This window comes from Pyxicephalus adspersus, chromosome 7 (genome assembly GCF_032062135.1).
Source record: "Pyxicephalus adspersus chromosome 7, UCB_Pads_2.0, whole genome shotgun sequence".
NCBI lineage: Eukaryota > Metazoa > Chordata > Amphibia > Anura > Pyxicephalidae > Pyxicephalus > Pyxicephalus adspersus.
The window spans coordinates 48,766,811-48,794,748 of record NC_092864.1 but is presented as its reverse complement, the minus strand read 5'-3'; the positions used below and the strand labels follow the sequence as shown (position 1 = coordinate 48,794,748).

The window sequence follows — 27,938 nt, the reverse complement described above, 5'->3', positions numbered from 1 at the left end:
TTTTTTTTTCTTGTTTTCCCGTGCGGAAAACCTGGTGCGTCTTATAGTCCGGAGCGTCTAATGGTCCGAAAAATACGGTATTTCATATCCTTTTGTATTCGAGATGCTGAGGTGGCATTGCCATGCCCATTCATACAGACAGCAGAGTGGGAGGATCGATCTTTATTCTGTTTTCATGAAGTCAAGTATGGCACCAGGCCCAGTTTGCCTTTGCACCAAAGCTATAAATCATATTGCAGGGGATTCATATAATTAAGTCATATGTTCTGAGAAGGGCAGAGAAGAGATAGAATTAGGTGACGATGGTTCTAGAATTATTGGGAATTGTATTCACAGAATTATTGGGATTGTATACACAGTATTGCTGCCATGCAAATGGAAATATACCTCTTGTACTGCTAGAAATCCACCTGACTCCTAAGCTTAGTTTTGGGCTGATGGCATACAGCTTTTTTGTAGTCCCATAGTCTAAATTAACAGGTTACTTTGCATTTACCAAACAGATAAAACAAAAGGTTTCCAATTGTATATTTATTAGATCAAAAGGTATAAAAAGGCCACTATAGTTTATATACATTTTAAGGGAAATCTACTAGAAAGGAGATCTCCTCAAAAACTAGATCTCCTTTTTTTGGATTCTCCAAAGGATGCTCTAAACCTTTCACTTTCTACAGATTGTTTGTAATTTACCATTACTAGAATTGTTCCTTAATGTTTAGAAATCTTCCTGATCTGGGAGTGCTTTTCATATGTTATATTTACATATTTCATATTTTCATATATACAATCTGCATACATAACATGTACAAACTATGACAACAGGAGCAAGCCAATCCTAAATGGGGATGGGAGGTAATAGAAAGGTCTTGGAACCATGTACGAAAAAGGAATATGGGAATATTAAAACTATCCAAAACTGGAGAAAATAACTGTCCTGGGATAACCTGAGTGATCCATCATCAAACCTGGAATGTATCTGGCTCAGGATTGAAAACTTTTTACAACAAATAGCAAATGAATTGTAAGAAATCCATACCAGGTTTGTTGGATAACTCAGGCCCACCCAGGATAGTCTATCTTCTCCTGCCTCGGAGAGTGAAAAAGTCAATAGTAAAGAATTGAAGGAGTGAAGAGGACAGTAAGGCTATGTAGACATATAGAATAATTGTTGCTAGAAACGATCTTTTGTGATTGTATACAGTGACCATTTTGTAAACCAGTGATGTACACACATCGTACTGCTCAATGGGGAAGTGTAGGGGAGGAGAATGAGCAAGTGTCACGCCGCTGGTTTCTCCCAATTCTTGCACAATAGTCATTCCCATTCGGCCGTTCATTGATCTGCTGGGAGCTGGCAATTCAATTGATGCCAGCTAAATCCACTCAGAATGCTTAATTTTCACGCTTGTTTGGCTTGGTGATTTATATCATCTTGACAACCGTTTAGTGCTTTCAGAGGAAGAGCTCCACTATGGAGCTCTCCATATTACTTTTACTTCCTCCTCACCTCCACATTCTATTACACCAATGTACAGTGAGGTGGTTAGACCTCACTATGGGAGCCACCATAAATATAGGTTTAGTATCTCAGATTTAATTGGCTTTTACCTTAACAAATAGAGAACCTCCTTCTCTTTTAGTATGTCCTGTCTTCCTCAGCTACCCCCCTGATGAACATTCACTTCATTGGATAGTTCAACCCTGCTAGACTATTTGTTACAAATAGCAATTAAAGGCTTGACATTCAGCAGCTTTTTTTATGAGCCCCATACAGTCACCTCTGCTGCCTTCATGGTGCCCTTCCATTCTATATTGAATTGCAAAAATATTAAATCTAAACTTTTTTAAATATTAGTCTCCCAACTTAGGAATTCATATATTTATTTCTGGGTGCGTTCTGCAAGACTGATTAGAACCATATTAGATTGTGACTCATTTTTCATCAGTACAACTTGTATTTTACCTGTCAGGAATTAAAGTAATGTGATATTTACCACTGGCAAACCCAGCTCCTAATACGCTAAATTGCCTTGGATATAGAAGCACTTTGTTACCGGTCGTATTACCGTACCGTACTGAGAAGTTCTTGAAAATAATCACGTAGCTTGAGCAAGTAAAACTAAATCTACATTCATCTTTGTGCAGATAACATTCTATGCATTGTGCAGCCTATTAGGCGATTATAATTTGCTTTAGCAGGCACTTTGTGTTTGATTTCAATTCTGAACTTAAATGTTCCTTTTGTTGTTAATCACTCAATTGTAAATTAAACAGTACATGTACTTACTATTACTCATAATGATGATCTTTTATTTTTAATTCTGCTAAGAAATAAAAAAAAAAAAAAAGTAAAGGTTGAGGAAATGAAAGGCTGTGATAGTTGTTTAAATTGTAACCTGATGGGCTGTTTTTTTTCCCTGTTTCTTTATTTCTTTACATCTAATGTATAGCTGTATTTCTTATCTTTTAATGTTAAAGCTATTTATGGTCCATTCAACATTGAAGTAATATTTTTGAGACCAAGGGACATAGGGAATCTGATGTTTTGAACTTTGGATAGCAATCTCTCATTAATCAAATATACATAAACACTATTTTGTATGTGTCTGATTGCATTCCCGGTTTGCAGGACTGGACCTCTTTTTAAGCCTTTTCTGTTATAACGCAAAAATAATTGTAGACTGAAGTTTTGTGCTGAATTATTTTCAAACTATGAATAATGAAGATAAAGATTTTTGTTTCTTTCTAGTAAGGAAAAGTTCTGCAAGATCGATCTTATACACTTTTTCTATTAGAAATGTATTGGGTCTTGTTTGTCTTACAAGGATAACTATATTATTGCAGTAAAGTACAGTTATCCTTTGCTCCCCACCAGTACTTATCCTAGATCTATTTGACCTTGAGCCAAAGAAAGTTCTGTGGCCCACTCTGTTCTTGGTTCCCGTCCCTCACTCAAGTGTAAACACTTTATCAACACGCTACTGTGCGTGTCCCAGCTCAGAACTATACCCGGCTTACATAGACAACAGAGATGCATCAGGCAATAACATCTACACATTGGCATCCCATGTATGGAATGCCATTTATATTTAGGTAACGGGGACAGGGACCTGTACTTTTATTGTGGAAGTGCAGCTATTTTAAATCTCTAGTTGTCTTATTTCACATTTTAAGACAGGTTTAGGTTCTGGTTTTATATGTTAATTTAAATTCCTTCCAACTGTGGTATTAAAGGCAGATCCCTGTTTGCATCCCACAATGCACTGCTTCGTCCCTTTGGTACATGCGAGGCAGGGATCCTATGTGTTGACTTTCGGAAAGTTGAAACTTGCACAGGTGCTTTTTGGGTACTCTATGGCATTGAAATAATATATTCTCTCATCTCATCTAAATGTGATTTCTTTTACTACTATAGCTGCTCTCCTTTCTGAATGTATGTCCACACATGTTTGTGTTTGCATGTTCTCTGCTGCCATGTAGCCTGAGCTGTAAATGTGTGCATGCTGGTGGAGCTAATAGACACGTTCAAAAATTCTTTCTGTTAATACCCATATGTTCTGTATAGTTCTCTAGTAATCATATTGGAAATTACTAGCAATTATATTTATCATACTTTTATTGATCAATGTTATAATAAGAAAACAAGGCATTCCAAGGGAGGAAACCTGCTGGGAAATCACTTGTTACTGCCTGCTGAACAGGAAGGGTCCATCACAAAGATGAATGGCCTCACTGATGGGAAAACCTATGCGCTGCATTGCAGTTAGCTCATTCAGAGCAAGATATTTTATTTTTACTCCTGATTATAAAAAAAGATGTGTATTTTTATTTTTAACTTTTGTTCCATTACACTGGCATTTCTCAGGTCATTGGTTTAGCTGTTACATATCAGATATAAACCACTTTTGCTAATTCAGTGTGATCTAGACAAACATGCCAAATTGCTGCTGTGATCTTTACTAATTTAATATGAATCATTTTTGTTTTTTTTTAATATATAATCATGTTCTAGCAATTACAGGTAACCACAGCTCCACTTATGTAGTTAGTGAGGCTGTCAAGTGCTGGAGAGCTGCCTACATTTCAAGGATGTAAATCTGGTTTCTATATATTGTTCAGTCTCTTCTAATTTTAAAAATCTATTTTCTATAATTAGTTACTCATGTGCCTTCAAACTGCACACTGAGCAGATATTTATTATATTCGGGAATGGTCACCAATGATATAAATCCATTTTGTGTGCCTTGACACACAGTGGGTACCTTGTAAAAGTTGATCCAGCTAGCTCGCCCCCTACAGGCAGCATGCAAGAAACTACAAGTGGGGTTTCGGATACAAGAGCAGTCACCCTGCACAAGGAGTGAGCAACAGTTTCAGTTCTTTATGACCAGAATCTCCTACACAAAGGAAATATTTAATGCTGGATTACTGCACAGATCTGGAAAAAAAATATTAAAATATTTTATCGTTTTGAGATTTTCATTGCAATGTTATTATAAACAATACCCAGTGATTGTACCAGTAAGGTGCCTATGCAGGCATTTTGTTATGGGATGACTATGGTCTTCCAGTTGTACTCTTGTGTTGTCACCATGACACATGCGACAAAACTAAAAGCATCTCTGCTGCCACTTTGTGCAGTCATATTCCACTATTTTTGGTTCTGTTTGTACAAAGATGTGCAGCCATGTCTGGAATTGGTGTATGTAATCTACTACATAGGATAAATAAAATAAAGGTAAAAAGAATTTTGAATATCATCAATTTCTGATGCAGTCAGTGCTTAAGTAAACAAAATACTACTGTTAGACTGTAAATGTACTCTAAGTATATCATATGCAATATCATCTGGTCAAACTAGCTCCATAATTGAGCAAAGAGTGTCAGCAGTATTTTACTTGGATATTGATGTAGTCAGCTCTGTAAAAATCTATTGGGAAATGTTATTGCACACATAAATTCAGTGTCTGGGTTTCTTCAAGGCTAAATCCTTTGTGTTTCACACTTCTAGTAATTCAAGTCAATTACAGCAGTTAACAGAGATCTTGCAACCAAGTGAATGTTTGATAAATTCCAGCACTGTTTCCTGTTTAAAGAAAAAAAAAAACATTAGATTAAAAAATCACTTTCCAAGCAGTTGTAATAACTGCCTGTCTGTAAATAATCCTTTCTACTTCTATAAAAAAATCCTTTCCCAGCTCCTTTCTGATCTGTAAAGCTATAAAAATGTTTAGCTACATTATGGTATAGCCTATGGCTATCAATGTTATATTCTATTGTAGGGAAGGGCTGTTCATTAGTTCTCTCTTTATGTGGGAAAGCTGTTCTTATACATTACTTTGATAAAAGTTGTTTTTACCCGCCAAAAGTTTTGTATATCTCGCTATCAGTTCTGAGATTTACTCAGCATAGTCTATCCAGGTTTTGTGGATCACCCAGCTTCACTGATGAAAGTCTATCCTCTCCAGCCTTGGAGACCTTTAATAAATTACCCCCAATCACTCAATTGTTCACTCCCTTTTTCCCAGCTTTCATTTATGAAACTTGTGAGAAGGGACTCTTTTTTCCATTGTACAAAAATTGAAGGGTTACAAGAAACCACTTAGTAAGAATTTGGAAAATGGTCTCCCTTGAAGACTATGGAAGCTGTTTGAATTGATTTAACCACAATGCCTGCGTAATGCCAGGAAAGACTTCCATTGTATTAATCCAGTGGCATTTTTATTTCATTACCTGATATCGCATTCTCAACTGCTGGAAAACTGTACGCACAAGCCCTAACAGGTGTATGTGTTCTGGTTTGCTCGGTATATTAATCACTACAAAGCTACAATAATTTGTACATTTTATATCTGCCTCAAATCCAATTTCCTTTTGCCCCTTAATCACACAGGAGCCTTTATCAGTAAATATTTAATTTAGATGTATTTATATAATAAATAGTAATTTATTTGTAATATGGGGGAAGTCTTTAAGTGACTTTCATGTCTTAGTATATATAGTAGGGGTTCCCTATATTATAGCTCACTGTACAGTAATGTGGTGGCCAGTGGGAAGAATGTCACCCTTCCAGATAGCCAAGAAAGATCATTGGTGTCAGTGGTAACTGACCTGCGCATTGCACAAGGAACCGCCAGCAACCTCTGAAGGAACCCTGCATGGGAAATACTTTGTAAACTGACCCAAGTGTGTCTGTGCTTGGGACATTAGACTGTTAGCCTTTTTGGTAGCACAGAATATTTCAAATGGTGTTATGTGAAACGCAGCATAAATTGTCAGCCCTATAGTAAAAAAAAAATGTTTTTCCTTTTATAATGAGCATTTTACAGAGGCCATGTGTCCTATATTGCAATATTAAAAAAAAAAGAGCATTTTAGGTTAATGTAGTCTGGATAAAGTCTCCATGGTAATATACAACATGAGTCTATCTGGTCACATTAAAATAATTTTAGCTACTGGGGCTTTAAAGCCTGAAGCAAAAAGCTGGGAAATCCTGGTTGTGTCAGATATGTTGCCAAAGACATCATTAAATTCAAAGTCATTGAGAGGGGAACTAAATATTTATGTTGAGACCAAAAAAGGAAACGTTGCTATTTCAGAGTTGCAAGGACATGCCAGTGAGGCAGCAGCCAGTGCAACATATTGTTTACTTTTTTTTCCCATGTTTTTAAGGCAGCAGGATCTCTTAAAGTGCAGCTAAAGTTTCACTTATACGTTTCCATGGTCATAAAGGACAGGCCATGTCCCTTCTCTAACAATAACATATCTGTGCCAATAACCTGCCTGATCACTCCAGGTTTCTGGAGTCAAAGCTGAGCAGTGCATACGTGAAGATAATCTGTAGGGGGAAGATGGCAGCCCGTGATGGAACGTGTATAGATGATTTGCACTAGCTTAGTTCTACTTTAAGGCTTGTGTCAGTGACATCAGTGGAAGATAAATCTAAAGTCATTCAGAATTCGCTGACTGGTGCTTTTTGCTCTTCAATCGACTTGTACTGAGATGCACATCATTTTCAAAGTGAACTCCACCCATTGACACAGACCCCCATACATATAAATAATTTTACACCTTTATCATGTGTTTCCTGCTTGGTGGCACAACCAGAACACATTTTAAAAATATTTTGCAGGATTATTGGTTCATGTTATTTCCAGTCTTCTACTGTATGTACTGAAGAGCAGCCTTTCTCAACCTCCTACACATGTGGGGAACCTTGAAATAAATGTAAGGTCTTTATGGGAACCCATGCTATAATTACTATACCCACAGCTCACAGTACATTAGCGTTGTGGTCAGTGAGAAGAATGCTATTGAAATTGCTGGCCAATGGAAAAAAATGTCACTCTTACAGCCTAAAAGATCATGGTGTCACTTAAACTGACCTGAATGGCAAAAAGAACCCCTAACAACCTCTGGAGAAAACCTGGTTTGAGAAAAACTGCTTTGGATGGTTTCAATAAACATACCCAGGACTTCATGTACAAGTAATTATTAAACCATAAAACAAAGCATTGAGTATGGTGGATAATCATTCACTTGTAGGCAGTGTCTGCATACAGGTTCCCATAGAATGTCATGTTTTGCTATGAAGCCTGAGACTTACTGTGTCTGGTAAAGTACAGACTTCAGCAATCTGTTTATTCATACTTACTGTTTCAAGACACATTAATATACACTTACCATTGTTTTAGAACTATCCTGCACAGCAAAAAAAAATATTTGTAATATGTTTTTAGAGATTTGTACCAGACCTACAGTCGGCTTATAAGAAGACACTGCGGTCAGAAGAAAGAAATTTCTATTTTTGTCTGTTTGTGATCTCTCAATCATTTCCTAAAGATGATTAGCATGGATATAGAGCAGGTTAGGAAATATGACTAAATGTGTCCATGGAATGAAAACAAACCTTGTTTCTACAAAGCAAAACCCTAGAGATTCTTTTTTATTTAGACTGGTGTTCATCTGAAGTTTTGTAAGCTGGCCAGCTATGCATTGAACATTTTAAAGTGAAAATTTCTACATTCAGAGGGAACCTGCAAACATAGGCAAGAGATCTTTAAAAGGTTTCAACTATCCAGTTTAGTTTGTTTTATCCTGAATTTGTAGGTTGAGTATTGTCATACTTGAACAGGAAATGCGTCTTTGGGAGAACCACCAGGTGGAAAAACCCCTAAAAAACAATCTAACATCCACTTATAATGCACTACAATATAATAAACTAAGTGACCTCATAACTGAGTCTGTATCATTATTACACAGTATTTATATTGCGCGATTATATTACGCAGCGCGGTATATAGTCTATAATAATCTCACTAACTGTCCCTCAAAGTCGCTCACAATCTAATGTCCCTACCATAGTCATTTGTCTTTAATACAGTCGAAGGTCAATTTTCACCTAACTGCATGTTTTTGGGATGTGGGAGGAAACCGGAGTACCCGGAGGAAAGCCATGCAAACACTGGGAGAACCTGCAAACTCCGTGCAGATAGTGTCCTGGCTGAGATTCAAACCTGGGACCCAGCACTTCATAGGCTAGAGTGCTAACCTCTGAGCCATGATGCAATGTAGACAGGTTATGGCTGGTGCAATGTTCTGGCAGTTAGCTGTTCATTGTTTCCGGAAAACATTACAGCACCCTGCTGTGTTCACCTCTGGAATCCTTAGCCCTAGTGCAAAAAGTGGGCCGACTCTTCAGAGAAGGTAGGCAAATAATAAAACTCCTTAAAAAGTAGTCACTCTGGGCAGGCTGGTGTTCCCAGGCAGACTTTATGCCTTCTAATGCTCACTGTAAGAAACAAGTCAAAGTAAAACAAAAATGTAATATACCCTGGAACCTGGAAAACTGATTATTTCTTCCCCTCCTGACAAGCTCTAACCAATTAAACCATTACCATATATACTCAAATATAAACTGATATACCCAATTGTTACTGAAAATACAGGGAAACAGAATATAACCTCAGGGCACATGAATGTGAATAAATACATCCATAGTGTGTTGTCCTTATTGTTGACCAGCGATAGATGGAGCTATGTCCTCAAATAAAGTGGAAAAAAACAGATTTGTTTTTGACAACTCTGATCTGTCTATCCAGGAACAAATGCAGTTCTAGGACATGGCACTAGGTGTCACACAAATATAAACAGATTCTTTTTCTAATGGCATTTTGTAGTCAAAAAAAGTTATTTTATTTTTGAGTATCTATTTTTTTAAAGTTTATTAATTCAGGAAATTCTACAGATTAATAAACACTAAACACAGTAAATTTTACTATAATATGGGTGTTTTAGATCAATTAGAGCAATTGGGCACTGTAGCCACAAATTACTTTCTGATTAGAACTATCCCATATTGTTCTTATATATAAGTGTGGTCCCTGAACAGGGAACGTGATAGGGAGATGTTTGACAGGGCTAAAGTATTTATGTTTTGTTTGTTGTCAAGTTTACCATCCTTGTTGGTTAAAAAGTAAATAATTGCTACGTTCTCCATAGGGATAAAAGACCATAGGTACAATTGCACAGGACAGAAGTAATGAATACCCAACCAGATGGCATTTAAGGACAGGGCATGTTCCTTTTTTGCATACACCCCTGACTGTTAGTAGAATGATGTGAGGATGGTCAAGTAAATGCGTTTCCTCTGGAGAAAGTTTTATTTTCGAAAATATTTTTAAGTTTAGAAAATATTCCTATTCTTTTCACTCTTCAGGGAGGCAGAAACACCCTCCTAATGGTTCAGATAAATGAAAATCCTGTGTGCTCGGGTGCAAGAATCTTATAACTGGACTTTCCAGCAGAGATAATGATGAGCAAGAAAGATTCATCCCATTGCTAATTTCACAAAAAGGTCAAATTTGATTAAACTAAACCTTTAATATCACAACAAAAATTTTATTGTTGCCCAATCCTTTATAGGAAACAAAAAAGGTTCACCTAAAAATGTTAATCTTTAAAAAATGATCTATTATATGTTTCATCTCATAATTTGTTTGCACAACATTATTCAGTATTGCCCTTTAACATCACCATTATATATTTATAGGGCTTTTACCACCAATGTGTAGTATTTTTAGAACGACAAAAGCCATAGGTTATCTTCTGGTCTGTTTTTTGCCAAAGTTAAATCATTTTCTGGGATTTTCCAGGGTGGATATGAACAAAGTGGATTGTAAGCGAACAGTGTTTCCATTGAAGGCACATTACAAGAAAGTATTAGTCATTCAGGGTTCTTTATCTTCTGTTTGACATGTAGTGCATGTCTATTTTCTCTAATTTAACTCCTTTCAGTCTGGCACTTCCTGCCGTCCATATTTTTTTCCACATTCTGAAAGTGATGCAGTCGTGTTCTAGTTAAGTAATCAAGAAAGTCGTGCGTAGGGGGAAACGGGGGAGGGAGACTGTGTTGTTGAATACATAAAGCCTGCTGCTCTGTTCCATTGGTTAGATATCCTCTTATTGTGACCAGTCTAAAACAGCGTGCCTGCAAATCCCACTGCGTCCTCCCTCCCCACCTCTTCATTTATTAAGCTGATATCTCCAGACTTAGCACATCCTTCTGATCAACACTTCTCACTGCCTGGCTGGCCTTTTAAACCATCTGGACGCTGGACTGTATATCTTTTTACAGAAATTTTTAAATGGAAGCAAGGCAGTTTCTGCTTCCAAATGGACACTACAAGTACGCCATTCATCATTATCAACTGGTTAATAATAGACATCCTAATAGCCATCACTGATCTGAGCCAGGCTGTGCTAATACCCAGAATGTTTGTTTCTGCATTGTGATTTTTTTCTTTTAAGTTTTGTCATTACACTGGTGTGTGGTACTTTTACCATATTTTTTTTGTTTGATTTTTTTGAAACAAACGGTTTTAATATTTTATTTAAAAAATGCCATCGAGAGAATCGCAGATAAAATATGTCAAACCTGCATCATGTCCCAGAAAGCACGAAAGCCAGCAGCCGGATCTGTTGGCCACAGCTCTGGGAATGAAACTTAACTCTCAAAAGACTTCTGCAAACCTTTGGCAACCACTGAAACTCTTTGCTTATTCACAGTTAACGTCACTTGTAAGAAGAGCAACGCTAAAAGAGAATGAACAGGTTCCCAAGTACGAAAAAGTCCACAATTTTAAGGTAAGACTTTGTTACATGCTGTGCTAAGTTTCTTTGTTTAATACTGTTTGTAAAAAAAAAATGAGTTTGTGTTCCATGATACATTATCATTTTCTGGTTTTTATAAGGTTGTATTATATTGTATATTTGCTTACATCATTTCTAGTTTTATCTTTACACATTGAACCGCATGGACCTGAAAGATTCCCATGAAGGAATGTCTAATTCTCTGTTTTATAGAACTCCTACTAAAATTTTTGCTACAATATGTTGAAATCTGTTTAGCATAATATCAAACCTAATTTGCAGCATTGTGGCTGGGAGTTCAGGGTCAGCAATCGCGGCAACAACGGTCAAATATTTAGCATATTTGGATACATTTGGCTGTGTATTTCCAGCTTTGTAATGTCTTTTATTAAGAAGACCAGGTATGAACTGTAAAATGTTATTCATTTAAAATGCCCTTCAACAACTGTGGGTGGTTGGATGTGCTTGTGCTGTAATCACAAAGGTTAGAAGTTATCACAAAGGTTAGAAGGAGTTTCTGTCATCCTTTCAAATTGGGCAAGGGGACCTGAAAGTCTTTGACCTTTGGAGGAGTTGTAAGTGCCAGCATGTTCCCCCGGTCACTGGATAGCATGGCAAACTGGCACTTGGCACCCTCATTTGTTTGTAATGGGCCTATTACACAGATGTTTGTTTAGGGTGCTTCAAGAAGAGTTCCACGTGTCTTACAAAAATCATATTTAACTGTATGACTAAATACATTTAGAAAGTTTTTGTTCAAAACATACTGTGCAAAATCTGAACTATGTGGAGAAAGTATCCAGACAACTTAAAATTGGATTTTCCATAACAGAGCAGAAATTATTACTAAAATGGACACTATTTTGTGTCCACTTTTTCCCAATGGCAAAACCCAGTTTTCTAATGTGTACACACTGGCTGCTTTATTCGTATTTGAATAAAGCCTAACCATAAAATACTTTTGTACTTGAAGTGCAGGGGAGGGGGGCTATGCTTTAATTTAAATAATTTTGATGTACTATGTGTGTTTTTCTATTTAATCATATGATTTTGAAGGTCAGTTGATAGATGCCTTTTCGCCCCTTTTTCACCTCCTTCTCAAGCTCTGGCTGTAAAATGTCGAGTTTTAAGGCTCATTCCCCAATGAGGGTGGTACTAGAAGGCCTTTATATGTTTCATTTGTTATACACCATAGGAAGCTGTGGATATACCCAACTAACCAAATTATTCGTAGCATTTGGTGCCAATACACAAGCATTGGTAGTTCCCAAGGGCTTTTTAGCAAATAAAAATAAAAAAATATGTTGGTATACTTTCTACATGCCCTGACCCTTTCCTTAACTTTAAAGATAAAGCTTTGTTGTGAAAGGGTTAGAGAACTTTACAGGCTTTATTGTTGATTAAATTACAACATCAGGGAGATTTGTCTTGATGACTACTGTCAATTCTGACAATAAATCTAAAACTTGGAGCAGTCACCATAAATAAAGGGCAGAGGTTCCAATGGGGGGCCTTGTTTTCATGACCGCTGTTTGGGAACACTTGCTAAGATATCAATCCAAAATGGGAAAAGAAAATATTTGCACTAACTATTATTGTAACCCTTGGGCAGACTCACTAACATTTCCATCACTTGAACCCTCAAGTTTACCTACATACCCCAGAATAACCTCTCCTATAATTCTTGAATGAGCACTTGAATTCTAATCCCAACATTTATTTGCCTAACTCATCAATTGGTTCAGAGCCATGTTTTTTTTTAGGCATCCAAAAATTGCTATGTTTCACCAAAAAACGCAGTTTAGAAACTTTTAGCTGACCCTATATAGTGTCTGCATTATGCAATAGAAAACACACCGTCATAATTAACAATTTTATCTGTTTGCTTTTTATACTAGTTTGAATGAAAGGTCAACCTACCCTAAAACAAAGGTCACTGATATTCTTCCAATATTCCTTACCCCAACATCAGTCTTTGGAAGAGTCAGCACACTAAATGAAAGTGTTAGTCAAACACCATATTGATCCACAAGAGACCTTCATGGAACATTTATTCTTTACCTTAAAGGTTTAGGTTTTAATCAATAATGCTTTTGTTCTGCTCTACAAACCTCAAGAAAATGTATCTTTTCCACTGACCGCTCAAAGAAATGAATGATGATTCCAGGCAGTTTTTGGCTGTTTTACCATGGGGTAGGCATTCTAAATAAGCATATGCTTCCCTATGCAGATCAGCCAGATGGTCTAATGCTCTTGTCTGGCTTTACTGTGGGATTAGTGAAGTGGCCTCGCTAGCTAACAAGTGTCTATTCAACTCACTCACGCTGACAGATCTTCTCTTCAGAGTTATTTAAGTGACGCTTTTTCACGATTACAGAGAATGACTTCAAATCCAAATCTGCCCGCACTTACTCTAGATGTATGATGCACATCTCCATACTGACTCCTGTTCATCATATGTCTACCTCTTTAATAAAATCATAATGTCAGATGCCAAAAGAGACAGCTGCAAGTGTGTGGAATATGAAGGTCCCAATGGAGCCTAATACGTGTTGGCACAGCTATTATAAAAAAAAAACATTAGGACATTATTATCATTTCTTTATAGAATTGTATGATTCATATGTAAATAAGAATGTTGCCAGACACTGTTTGCATCTAAATTGGCAGTATGAAATGAATCCACTGTAGTTCTAACTCCACTTTTTCTGTTATAAAAAAATTAAGGTTCGTATGTCAAACAGTTTGGGCACACGGGGCAGAACAAAAAATCTGAGCAGGTCTAAACCAAGGAGAAATAAATATGAACAACATTTTAGATGCCACCAATCAGCTAAGGGTAAAAAATAAGGTGGAAGTTATATAATTTTTTAATTGTAAAACCTCCTTTTATGACCTCAAATCTAATCAAATCAAAAATCTTGCTTTTATAGGATATTGTCTATTGGCACCAAGTTATGTAGCAAAATGACCCGGGACTTTCTGCACTTGATCCCCTCTTTCCCCACCTAAACAACAGGGCTTGTATAACTTGCGTGTAATTGTTTAGAAGAGAAACCAGTCCAGGAGGCATTGAGCCTGATTTATTAAAGCTCCCTAAGGCTGGAGAGGATACACTTTCATAAGTGATGCTGGGTGATCCAGCAAACCTGGAATGGATCTGGTCCAACATTTGCTAACAAATATCAAATGACTGAAGAAATCCATTTTAGGTTTGCTGGATCACCCAGCTTCACTGATGAAAGTGTATCCTCTCCAGCCTTAGAGAGCTTTAATAAATCAGACTCATTATAAGAAAACTGGACTGTGTATGCATGTCCATCCATCCATCCAAGTTTCTGAGCCAGCAGAAAAAAAAGGTTTTCATTTTTAAATATGAAATGAAATCACTTTCTAGATGATAGATCGATCTATTTGTTCTTGGTCCGACTGTTTTTCTTTTTCTTCTCCTTACACCTTCTTCTACCTGTTGTATTTTTTATTATTTTTTTGTCCTGTCCTGTCACAGGCTGGGGTTCTTTGTATTTTTTATGGTTCTGACAGCCAGAGACTTGCTCATAGCAATGAATATAAATGCACTACTTTTCCAGTAGGAAGATTGAAAATATGCTGATTGTTGACACACTATCTGCAGTAAAAATCTTCTATATAATACCTGTTTATGCTGCCCTATGTTTTTGAGTAATGCATTGATTTCCATTATGTCCTCATACATATAAAGTGAGTCTAGTGAAGAATTGCTGTGGTACGAACCGTTCAGTCTTCTCTTCAGAAACACTTCATTGTTTTTGTGAGTAGATGTGTCTCATGCATGTTTTAGACCAGGGGTCAGCAAACTCCGGCCTTTAGGCCATATACGGCTCAGCCAGTAGTTTGTTCCGGCCTAACGCCCCCCTGGTCGATCCGGCCTAATCCCGGCCGGCAGGGGTTGGTAACCCGCCGTTCTTAGACCCGCATGCAGGGATTAGGGGACATTTCCTTTCAGGGGTGTTCCCTTTCCTCAGTATACATTGCGGAGGAGAGGGATTTCCTTTCAGGGGGCGTTCCCTCTCCTCCGTATACATTGCGGAGGAGAGGGATTTGCTTTCAGGGGGCGTTCCCTCTCCTCCGTATGCATTGCTGAGGAGAGGGATTTCCTTTCAGGGGCGTCCCTGGTGGAGGGCGGAGCCATCAGCAGGGGACTAGAGAAAGTCCAGCCTAGTGTGCCTTCTTGACCTCCTAAAATGGCCTAGTAGCCAACAAAGTTTGCTGTCCCCTGTTTTAGTAATGTAGGTTTGTCAGACTGAAATTGAAGAGCGCTGTGTAGGCTCTTGGTAAATTTAACAGAGCTAAGCATCATATAATATTCTGACTCATTAAACCTTTCAATTTAGTCTGTTGTATACAAATCTGTTTCAGTCTGAACTCCAAAAATCTGACTAAATATGCAGTTCATATACAAAATATTAACTGTTTTACTTCCAACAAGTTTTTTGTTTAACCAGCCTTGTGATCCAGGTACAACCCCTCTGACCATTCAGTCGTATACTTTACTCTAAGACCTCTCTGTAGATTACCATACAGGCCAGTTTAGTATTTGCCCCAGCTTACAATTGGACAGTACAAGAACAGCAGCACATTACATTAGGTTGTTGGGGTTGCAAATTTGTAACATTTTAGACTGACCATCACCCTTTTAGTGTCTATGAATTTACTGCCACCAAACATTGTAAAATGTAAAACTGGGAAAAATAAGTAGAGCAACTGCAGAAAAAAACTAAATGCATGCATTATTAATGTATTCAAACATAAAGGACAACAAGTGATTATTTTGCGTATTGGTCTTTCTTGTCTATTCCAGGTGCACACCTTCAGAGGTCCCCACTGGTGTGAATACTGTGCCAACTTTATGTGGGGTTTAATTGCTCAGGGAGTGAAATGTGCAGGTATGTGTTACTTACACTGTTTTAATTCCTTTTAATTGTTTGTGATTTTGTTTTAATCATGTAATCTTTATTCAAAGGTTATATTGGCTTATTTCTCCACCAGGACACTTCCAATACCCCCTAAGTTTTGTTTGATATGATTTCTAAGGGGCTCATTAAACAAGCACAGGTAGAGATGCACGACAGCTATGCTGCTTAAAAGAAAGTAGTAGTTTTGAATTAATCTATATGCTTTACAAATGCTTTACGGTGTCCGCTTTGGGACTCAAAAGAAAATTGAGAAATGGAGAATGAACTTTGTGATTGGATAAGAGCGCGGCTATGTCACCTGTCAGTAGTTACTTATTGATAACCAAATTTTTGTAGACATCTGTAATGTGACTAGAGACTTATTTCCAATCACCACGAATATAAGGGGTAGCCCATCATGCAAATATATGGTGTATATATGGTAAATATTAGCAGGAGTTCCCAGAGAATGGAAATGTTATTGGTTCTTCTATCTTAAAAAGATTAAGAAACATTGCTCTAGATACATCCTTTTATCTGTTAAATTTTTGCATTGACAATAAAATAATTGATTTTTTCCAAGTTGTTCTTATACATCAATATTCATTCAAAATGAATCAGAGTGACTTGAGAACGTGCTGTCTGAGTTGCCCATGTGAAGCAGAAATGGATGATTTAGGGATATAAATAGCAATAGAAGTGCATACATGCTGTGTAATCAGTTTAACAGTATATCATCACTTGGCTCAAGTGGAATTACAAGCAAAACTGTAGCCAAAATGGTTAGGAGTTTATAATTTAGTTTTTCGAAAACATAAATATTGCATTCTTTATGCTTATGGAAATAGATTTTGGTTTTATTTTTAAAATGGCAAGTAATTAATACATTAGTGCATGATGTCTGATTTTACAAAAGTACCTTGTTTCCCAGAAAATAAGACAGGGCTGTATATTAATTTTACCTCCCAAAATCGCATTAGGAATTATTTTCAGGGGATGTCTTATTTTTCTCATGTACAAAAATCTATATTCATGTACAAAAAGCTGTACATGTATTTATTTATGTACAAAAATCTACAGAACATGCCCACATTTGTGAACACACATATCGTAATGTAGGGGCAATATATTATGTGGAGAATGCATTCTCCCTATGTGTGCCCCCACACAATACAATGCATGCCCCTTTATGTGAAGATACATAGGTTAACACCATTTGCCCCCCCTAGCATTTACAATATTTCCCCAAAAATGAATAGTGTCAGTGGGGTCAGCATTTGGTTAAAAAAATACCGTTCTCTGATCTCCGACTGCTTCCATCCTCTTTTCTTGGTATCCCTCTGCCACCGGGTACCACGTGACCGCACTCTCCAAAGTCTGCTGCAACGGCTGCTCTGTTGCACAAAGAAGCTGCCGATAGGGTTATTTTTGAGAAAGGGCTTACATTTCCCCTGGCATGATTAGCATGCTAATGTTTATTTTCGGGGTAGGTCTAATTTTCAGCGAAACACGGTAGGAGAACAGAAAATTTAAGAAAAGAGGCCAGTGTGCCAAAAACAAATTGATATCCAAACTGATAACAAAAATATAAAAAGATTACTAAAAAGTGTAAAGACATAAGGATAACATAATGTTTGGAGTTGGAAGTGGAACTAAAATGAGGTGGTTCTATGAAAATGACTGAGCTTTTTTCCTTGTGATGCTAATCAAAGGATTATGGCAATACTCTGTTTTATTTCATTGTACCATCTGTGTTTGTGTTCTAGCCGTACATTACATTTACTTTTACCCTGGAACCATTCTAAATGTTTGACTTAAAACGAACACATTATTGAAATCATTGTTTTTATATTTGTATCCCACATGGTATATACATCTATATATCTATAGTTATCCACACACTCATTAGTTAAGACAACATACTCTGTATTGACCTGTGACTAATGAAGCTTGCTCATAAATCTGTCATGGTTGTGAACCTTAAGGCTTGGATAGTTAAATTCTATTCCAGCAGAACAGTCAGCATAAAATTTTTGACCAATTTAATAGACTTTAGTGGGAGAGCCATCTGCAGTTAACAGTTCAGCAGTAATGTCAGGTGAGCTGGAATCATTAATTCCCATGTTTACTCATGTATGTAACATACATTTGTTCACATTTGATACAGTCTGTGCCACTGTAGGTCATCTCATATACCTTACATATAAATAGTATAAGACCTAAATAGTAATGTATTTGGCCATCTGTATACTGGGATATTAGCCTGCAATGAGCAAGATACAAATCACATGCTTCATATTAATTGCTTTGCAATATTTAGAGGTTTGCTTTAAATTTAAAATTCAGCAATGTAGCAACTAAATCCTAGTCCCTTGTTTTCTGTTCTCAATGTTCAGAAGCTCAGAAGAGCAAAAACATGTTCAGTGCTAAGGTTACCTACATCTTGCTGCTTTTTGCACTTTAGATAAGCAGACCATTTTAGATCACTGCAGACACTTGCTTTACCTTACTTTTATAGGTTCACTACCAAACACAAGGTTGTTTTTTGAGCTTCCCCAGCAAATAAGTGCTGCATTTGAGTTAAATGAACTGTATATTCATTTAAATATTTTGGACATATTTGGGTTGAAGACTTGTAATGTGCATTGGCTGTAGGTAGTAAGACATAGAAATTCCTAAAATGTTCTCGAGGAGAGACAGGAGGTCCATGACCAAACCTGACCTTATAGTTTTAGGAAGATTGGCATAGGATCAAACTTCTTTTTGGATCTTTCTTCCTATCCTACATCCCAATGTAGAGATGTCATCCTGCTAACCCTAATGTGGTGAATTATTTTAATAATGAATGTGAATAATAAATCGGCACATTACAGAACAGCCTCTGGTCTGTGTTAGGTTTTTTCCTATATTATGGATACAATTCTTATGACCACCTGACTGAGCAAGAACATGTATGTCATAAGGTGATATGTGGCATCATAAGTGCAATGTCCTGGTTCCTTTGTGTCACAATCACCCGGTAGATTTAAATTGATTTATGAAAAGTAGAGAAAGTGCACATTTTACTCATAACAACTGATGATAAAATATTTAATTTCTTTGAGAATGGAAGTTGTGATGGAAATGAGTTACATTTTGCTCTGGTTTTCTTTTTTGAAATGTGACATTGAAACTTTTCGCAACATGATTGTTTTCCCACAACTGCAAACAGTAATTTGCCACCTCTTAGTAATGCAGGTCTTCTTGTCACTTATGTCATGGAAAATGTAGTGTGTGCAAACAGAGTATCTAGTTTTGTCTTGTATGAAATGTTAAGTGTTCATGATTACGTGTTGTCATCTTTCATTTTTCAGCCCTGTGACAGCCTTCTATGTAAGGCACTGGGCTCCTTCTGACTCGGGCATGCCACTTGACAATATGGCTCATGACCAGCATTCCAAATCACTGAAGTCTCTAAATTACTGTTGTACCTAAATGTTAGGAGCTGTCATTTCTTACTTTTTAACCTTGTTGAGTTCAGTATAAAAGCACGTTTTCTTTTGGAAACTTTCAGCATGAATAGTTATAATTGCTTTTTATTGGGCATTTTGGTTGAAACACTATTTGCACAATTTGCATGTGTTGGTCACAAAACTAGTCATTGCACTTAATGGATTTAAAAAAAAAAAAAAAAAAAAGTAGACAGACCCTTACGTATTTACACATGCATTGTCAGCAAAGTTCTGCACTGCTGATGTAAACAATTTTTATTATACAGTGCATTTAGCACTCTGTAGCTTAAAAAAAGCTTTTAAGACACACCTTTTAAATATTGATGTCTATCAACATCATTTGTCCTGATTGGAGTATAGATTGTTTCAGTTGTCATCCATTTCTGAGAAATATATGATAGAAACATGCACTGTCCAATTTGTGATGAATGAGGATTTGAAATCAGGACAGACACCTCATTCACAGTAATCTAGAGCATTTTTTCTGCCAATTACCTGGTTTGCATCTCATATGGCTGTAGTATCCTTAACTAGCTCCGTCTCAAACATGTTTATTTTCCAAAGGACTCATTTTCTATAAGTAGCTGTGATCAGGAATACTGTGTAACCTTTCAAATAACCCACTTTTTTTAAAGTATGTTTTTTAAATATTTTCTAGATTGTGGTTTAAACGTTCACAAGCAATGTTCAAAGATGGTTCCTAATGACTGCAAGCCGGACTTGAAACACGTCAAGAAAGTTTACAGCTGTGACCTCACCACGTTAGTGAAAGCACACAACACGAAGAGGCCGATGGTAGTGGACATGTGTATAAGAGAGATCGAGTCTAGAGGTAAGATCCAATGTGAATTCATATAAGGTCCTGGGTTCCCATTCTCTTTAAATGACTCCCCCACATTATACTTTTCCTTTTGTGTGTATATGATTCTTTTGGTGCTTTGACTAAAATGTGACTTATTCATTAAGGGACCACTTTAACTCTCCCTAATTAGCTTGTCAAATCCACAACACACCCATTGTCTAACAAAGCCTGTGAACATATAATAAAGTATACAAGGTTTTATAATCCATGACTATTCACATGCCTGTAGCTTGTCAGTCTGCATTTGTTAACACCCGTCCTTCCCACTGCTTTATGAAATGTACTTCATCTGTTGCTGAAAACCTCCAACTGTAAGGAGTAAATAAAAGGTGATTTTGAGGGCAAATTATTTTTCACTTTAAGGCATGTTCATCACACGGTATCCGGATTTGGGACTTGTTTAGACTGTTACACATATTTAGATTTTTCATTCTTATTTCATAGCTACTGAAGAATATCAGAATAAGGTTACAATAAAACTATACTTTGCATGAACACTTCATTACAAAATTTCAGTTAAGATGCGTTGCTTTGCAAAACATGGTTTATATCTGTTGGTTTTCTTTGACAGGCTTAAATTCAGAAGGACTGTATAGGATATCTGGTTTCACCGATCTCATTGAAGATGCCAAAATGGCCTTCGACCGAGGTAGCATTCAAATTGTGTGTGTGTGTATAATTTTATGTCATGCTCATATCATATGCTACACTTTTGCAGTTTATTGTTGGGCCCTTTTATACTGGTATTTTTAATGGTTAAAACAAGCAGGTTGGAATTCTGTATACCTTTTTTTCCTGAAGGGTGTTGTGGTTCTCCCCTCTTTTCTGTGTCCTGTAATGATATAGCAGCCACATACCCTGGCAAGGGAGCAAGTTATCTGAAATACCAGGAAGCTGCATACCAGCAACAAGGCACCTTTTTAAGAGATGTTTTTTTCTCCCTACCTGCTGAAAAGGCTTTTAATGTCTCATTTTATTAAGTGCCTGGGAATTTTCTTCTTCTTTCACTGTAGAAATCACTTTTTAATATTTTATCGCTTGTATTACTTGCATAGCCTGATTTATTGTAGTTCTTCTCTGTTTTAGATGGTGAAAAGGCTGATATATCTGTGAATGCCTATGAAGACATTAACATTATAACCGGTGCACTGAAACTGTACTTCAGGGATTTGCCAATCCCACTTATTACGTATGACGCATATCCCAAGTTCCTGGAGTCTGCAAGTAAGTATACATATTGTGTTTAACAGTCTCCTTATGTTTACCTGAATAAATGCCATTTTTAAGGGAACTGAAATCTGTGTCTGTTACATTCTATGCAATAATGAAGCTGCCCTTCTATAGCCTCCAGCTTCTACTGGAACAGGGAGCTGCTTTTTTGCAGACTCCAATCAATAGATAATTTCTAGTACAAGCTTGTTTACGGATAATGAAATACATTTTGTTTTTCAAACTGTAGTGCCCTATATAATGAAAGCAAAGGGCAATGTTGTGATTCCTTATGTGAATTGCCCCAGTCACAACAAGAACCCCATGTGAAGGGGCACAGTTACAAAGGGGAGCCCTTCCTGTTATTTTTTGGAAGACGCTAGTCACAGTTTGAAATGAATAAACCCAAAAACCTTGAATTTTGGCTTGTGGAGTTAGAAAATCTTCTAAAACTTTTACTGTTCTTTGTGTTCCCATTACAAAGATTTGCCTTTAGTTCCTTCAGAGACACAATAGGGAATTCATGTAGTAATCCTTCTGAAAAAGTTACTAAAACCTTTTATTGTGTCATCCAGAGGCTGTAGACCCCGACGCACAGTTAGAAGCTCTTCACGAAGCTTTGAAGCTGCTACCTCCTGCACATTGTGAAACACTGCGATATCTCATGGCCCATCTGAAAAGGTAAATCACTTTGAAAGCTTTGAATTCTGCAGAGGTTTTGGAATTCTGCTTTGGGGAAAATCTTTTGTTGAGCTCTTTCCAGTTCTTTTTTCAGCAGTAAGAAACAAAGCCGTGCCCATTGGCAGTGAAGCTGGTTTTCTCCTTGCCAGAAACATTAGATGCCAATTGGTCATGCTGCGCTACGTGATACAGTCACCGTAATCCCTTTTCTTTATCATTTAAAGCAGACCCACTCCAGAGGATGTGCTGCAGACAAGATAACAGAATTAGCCAATGCAATTATTGAAATAAAATTACCTATTTTACATTACACATCTACAAATGCATTTTTTTTACATGAGCCCAATTTACCTTGGTGGTTCAGTTTGAAGAACTGAAATCTTTGGTATTCCAATGATTAGCACATAAAGAACATTGCCTCCATCTATTCCCATCCCATCAAAAAATCCTTTTCAGATTGGATAAATATCCACTTTTAGGCACTATCCACTTAGACAAATAAGCTCCTTCAACTTTGAAAAATGCACAAAATTTCATTTTGGGTCACAGATTTTAATGCAGGTTTTGGGCACTGATAATTTGGCAATTTATAATTGGATAGCAAAACCCTTTAATGCATCACACATTCATGGGTTCATAGTATTATTGGCGTTTCTATCACATTAACCATATTTTGTATAATTTTTTTAAATATTCAAGGAGTTTTATAATTGTTAGAGGTTTAGGGATTTTTTGGAAGCTTTCCATCCATTCTGGGAAACAGTTGTACTGCATTTTTTTTCAGTTGCAGTAAGAGCCATGATGTTGCATTTGTGAACCTGGCTCTGGCAGCAACTTCCCAGCAACAAGAGATCTCTGGCCTGGCATAAACCAGTACTGTTCCTAAACATGTAATCAAGTTGGCAAAACAGATAGATAACCTTAGACTGTTAATCCAGGGAACATCGAATTGCCTCATGGAATCAGGAAGGAAATTTTTTTTGTAGGAGCAAATTGTACCAGGGTTTTTTTTTTTTCCCCTCCTCTGGACCAACTTTGTCCATAGGTTTTTATATCCGGGATATGTTTATTTCCCTAGTGGTTAAACTTGTCTTTTTTATGTCTTTTTTCAACCTACCTACTATGTAACATTTCTGGATCTGACTAAATTGCTTATCAGCAAAAAAAACTCCAAGACCGGCCTTTGTTGTCTGTCCTTTTGTATGAACTCCTCATTCTAATAGTCTAACTCCCTTGTGTGGCTGAGCTTATTTTGGAGAAGGACAAATGATGGCATCTATCTCAAAGAAAGCATCTGGTTAGGCAATAAATGATTAGGTAGTGTTGGGGGAATGTTTATTTTTCAGTATCTTCACAATTCAGGATTTTGTTAACAAACCTCTTGTATTGACTATGTTGTCGGCTGCCCATAATCCCTCCTAGAAATCCCATCGCATTCAGTAGAACCCACACCTTCAGAAATGTAGTTACAGTTTTACATTAGTTACTAAGGCACCTAAGGCCACTATTAATTTGCTATAGTGCAAAACGTAGACTCTATTTAGTAGCAGCACACTTCATTTTAGCGTGGCACTTCTAATTAACACAGACCTGCCATACAAAATGGCCTCTCCGTCTCCTGCTGCCAGACTGCCTCTGCTTCCTGTGCTCACAAGCCCTTTAGCCATAACTTAGATAGAAATGAGCCAGTGTCCTAGCAACACATAATAGGACCTTCCCATTGAATAATGTCACAGCCTGCGATAAACTCAAACTGACGTATACAATGCTTTGGGGGGCATGAGGGGGTTATTTGCATGTTAGGTTTGCCTGCAATGCCCTACAGATAACCCTTCATTTAGATGCGCAGCAAGTATAATGAGATGTAATTTTGTATTCCCTGCAGGGTAACTCTTCATGAGAAGGACAATTTAATGAACGCAGAAAACCTTGGCATAGTGTTTGGACCAACTCTCATGCGGGCACCAGAGCTAGATGCCATGGCAGCACTAAATGACATCCGTTATCAGAGACTGGTGGTGGAAATGTTAATTAAAAATGAGGACATTTTATTTTGAACAAGAAAAAAATACACAAACTGTATTCCGAAAAATGAAGGATTGTTTTGCTGCGAAGATTAGCAAACCTTTCTGGCCAACCTCCTTTTTTGAATTGTGCCTACATGTTGAATCGGCAGCCATTTTGTGACTGGTTCATTGTTCATGAGAGAAACAAATAATGGATGACACGCCTGCCACCATAACGTAGAAGTGTCTGAAGAATGAAAAGTCTGCATTGCCTATGGCAGCCAATTAACTTCTTTACTTTTTAAAATGAATACTTTGTTTGTGTTTGAGGTCCTAGTCATTTTTGGAGTCCTCTGATGATCAGCTAAGCCATTTATCATACATACTATTGTGAAGAGTCCTGTATTTTGGGGTGCCATTAAAATAGTAGAATGTTTGGGCTCCCTGCATCACTATTCCAACCTGCGGTAAAAACATGATCGAGCAAATGATAGGCTGATATGGACAACATACTTCATCTTTAAGAAACTTTAATTCATAAGACCTACAGGAATCTGAGACACCTAGAAAAGAAAGATTTTCATGTTTGTGCACTTTAAGCCTGAGTGATGTTAGTTACTAGCTAAATGAGAACCTCAAACAATACGAATATTCCTTGAAACATTAGTAGCACAGTAGAGTGTTTGTGGAACAAACGGTATCTGCTACCTCATCACAAATCAAACTAAAGGGTTGATTCTTTAGGGTAGTGGATGCAGATAATTAGATATTTCTAATATCTAATAAAATAACTGCTGGCCCACATGCAAGATGCACAGATACAGCTTAATTTTCATGACTTGCCCTATAAATAAAGAAATACCTACTATTTTAGATTTGTGATAGTGATATCTTCTCTTATTTAAGTAGGCCTCACTCCGGTCCATAGAGTAGCAGCAGAAGTGTGTTATATGGTTCATTAATTCTGCCTTTTTTTTATTCCCAGACCTACATTTAGTGGAGGGCTTTTGGCATCTTTATGTCATTCTCACCTGTCTGGCTTTACTTTCACTGGTGAAACATAAACATAGAAGGTAGTGTTTTTTACTTTATAATACACCAGTTTTCTCACCAGAAATTTTGTTAAGCTGGGTGGAAAAAGTTGTAGTCGGGTAATGGCCCCTGTACTGTAACCACCCAAAAACAGCAGGGTGGGTTCTGAAAAGTGCTGGGTGCAAGGCTAAAATGGGCTGGGGAGAACACTGCTCTACCAAGAAAAACTGCTGATCCACAACCGTGACAAATTTGGTAAGTAAAGGCTCACTGATACAAGCAGGGAACTGGGTCAGGTGACCAGTATATCGCCAATATATTTGCCAACAGAGTTGGCAGTTATTTCCACAATTTAAATTGCAGACATTAATTAATCTACATTGTACTCTTTGGTTCTGAAGTGGACTTTGGTGGGTACAAAAATTAATTTATTTGCATTTTTTACACTTTTTTTGTCCTATCTGACAAAACTGGAAGCACAACATGTAAAGCGAACACTTGCTTTTTCAGTTTCCAAAATGTCAAATGATCTAGACCTAGGCAAGTGCTGTGGCTGAATACATGTTCATGAACATATGTACTACGCATCTGGTTTATGCTGCTGGGAAATCTGTGCTCTATATTTCAGTTGTAAGATCCATGGTGCTGTCACACAGAAAAAATAACAATAATATGATTATTTTTCTCTGCTCAAACCCAGTCTCTTTGGGGTTTGTGCACATGTGCATTTGGATTCTGCATTTTAAAGGATCATGGGCACAGTGGTTGAAATAGAATTAAATTGTATTAGGTAGTTTAGGCTGTTTTTTCAGTCTATCAAACAAACATTATTTATAATTTTTATATTTAAAATGAATGACTGATGATCAAATGCACATCACAAACAAGTCTACCTGAAGTGATTTCAAACATTGCTGTCCTTTAACAAAAGGAACCACCAGGGCCCTGCATATTTCTTTATTTTTACTGGAGTAAACTGGAAACCTCAAATTTCAAGATGCTCTGGTATGCTGATTTAGACCATTCATGATAAGTTGGATGTTTCGAATCAAAGAACACCAGGATCAGAGACTAATGGGCTAAAATTAAAGGAAGCAGCACCTAAAATAATTTGGACATTTGCTTATTTTTTTACCCTGAAGTCCATGAACCCAATCCACCGTTCTCTCTCATGTACATACTGATCCAGCCAACAAAATGACTGCCTTCACTGTGCTAAAGCTAAGGGTATAATTTAATATTGCTTTATGTGTACACAGACCAGAAGCAGTTTTTATATTGTTTTAACTGTGGCAATCAATTTTATCGTAAAAGTAGTAATGTCCATGCTGTGTCATTACTACTGCGTGTTTACAGTGTAACCAGACTTGTAAATGACTGCATGTATGTCTCCGTTTTTGTCGGAGAGTTCTTCTAGCTAAACGGGTCGTGACTGTAAATCAGCATGTTTTTTCTCCTGGAATGAGATTGTGGTTCTGCCTTTTATGTTCTGCATAATCCGATTAGGATAATGATTTTGTGAAACGGTTCTTATCCTTAATAACATTTGTATTGCACTCTTTATTTCTCCTTTGATGATTTTTTTTTTTTTTTTTTTTTTTATACTGTTGCCCGATTTGTGTTGCATTGTTTGAATAATTTGTTTTTTCTCTGAAATCAAGGACGTGAAGTTTTATAATGTTTACTGACACTTTGACATGGTGATGGCAGCTGTTGCTGCATTTTTATTGTGTTTTTTCATCAGGCATGCACCTATTAATTTATTAAACCTAGGTTTTAGAAAACATTCTGGCTTGTGTTTTCTTTGACCAAAAATTTCAATGTAAAATGGGACACACAACAAAGATAGGATCTATTAAATCACTTCTGTAGGAGTATTATGTCAGACACACATTAACACAAAACTATTAGTTCTTACAAATCCAGAGGCCAGCTTTCTAAAAACTGGCCAAAGGTTTTGTCATCTAAGACTCACAGGAAGTCTTAAAGAACCACTTTAAAAAACAGGGATCAGGCAGGTCTTGATCAGGAACTCAGATCCTGACTTCCCCTGAGGCTGCCTGGCAAATCAAGATGGCCAAAGTCTCAACTTCGGGAAGAGAAAAATGTGGTGGCGCCCGCACTGGAGCAAGAACCAGGTGAATTCAATTAAAAAAATTGCAATATGGCAGGTACGGTTATTTTATTGCAGAGGCTGTATCGCCCTGCTAGGTAGCAATTTTTATTTTTTGGATTTAGTGCTGCCTTGATTCTTTGGGTACTGCCTTCTTAAGAAGATTGGACACACTGAAAAATATTGAGCAGGGACCAAAATAAAGTAAACGGTATTAGCCCTTTTGATAAAGCACATGCCACTCTGCAACTAGATGATGACATGCCTCTATCAGTGCTGTTTCCAGTCTTGGGCCTTTTTTTTCCTAAGATTGCTTTTCATGTACAACCACATTTCAAACTGTTATTATTTTAATAAGATAACTCCCTAACAAGTTGTTGGCTACCTTAAGCACTTGTTAGCTTTATATTAGTTATGTTGCCTGTTTACACTATCCAGCAACGTCTACCATACCTGTAG

The 27,938-nt window shown here is 37.0% G+C and overlaps 1 protein-coding gene across 1 annotated transcript in view; it reads left to right on the top strand.

Moving 5' to 3' along the window:
• CHN1 (chimerin 1) overlaps window positions 1–27,181 on the top strand; it is a 49,580-nt gene extending 22,399 nt beyond the window's left edge. The window contains exons 6-12 of the mRNA XM_072418367.1: window positions 11,068–11,145; window positions 15,992–16,076; window positions 20,235–20,408; window positions 21,010–21,087; window positions 21,525–21,662; window positions 22,223–22,328; window positions 24,214–27,181. Coding sequence (XP_072274468.1) covers window positions 11,068–11,145; window positions 15,992–16,076; window positions 20,235–20,408; window positions 21,010–21,087; window positions 21,525–21,662; window positions 22,223–22,328; window positions 24,214–24,385 — 831 coding nt within the window. The 3' untranslated portion in view covers window positions 24,386–27,181. The remainder of the gene's footprint in view (window positions 1–11,067; window positions 11,146–15,991; window positions 16,077–20,234; window positions 20,409–21,009; window positions 21,088–21,524; window positions 21,663–22,222; window positions 22,329–24,213) is intronic.
• Window positions 27,182–27,938: the final 757 nt, after the last annotated feature.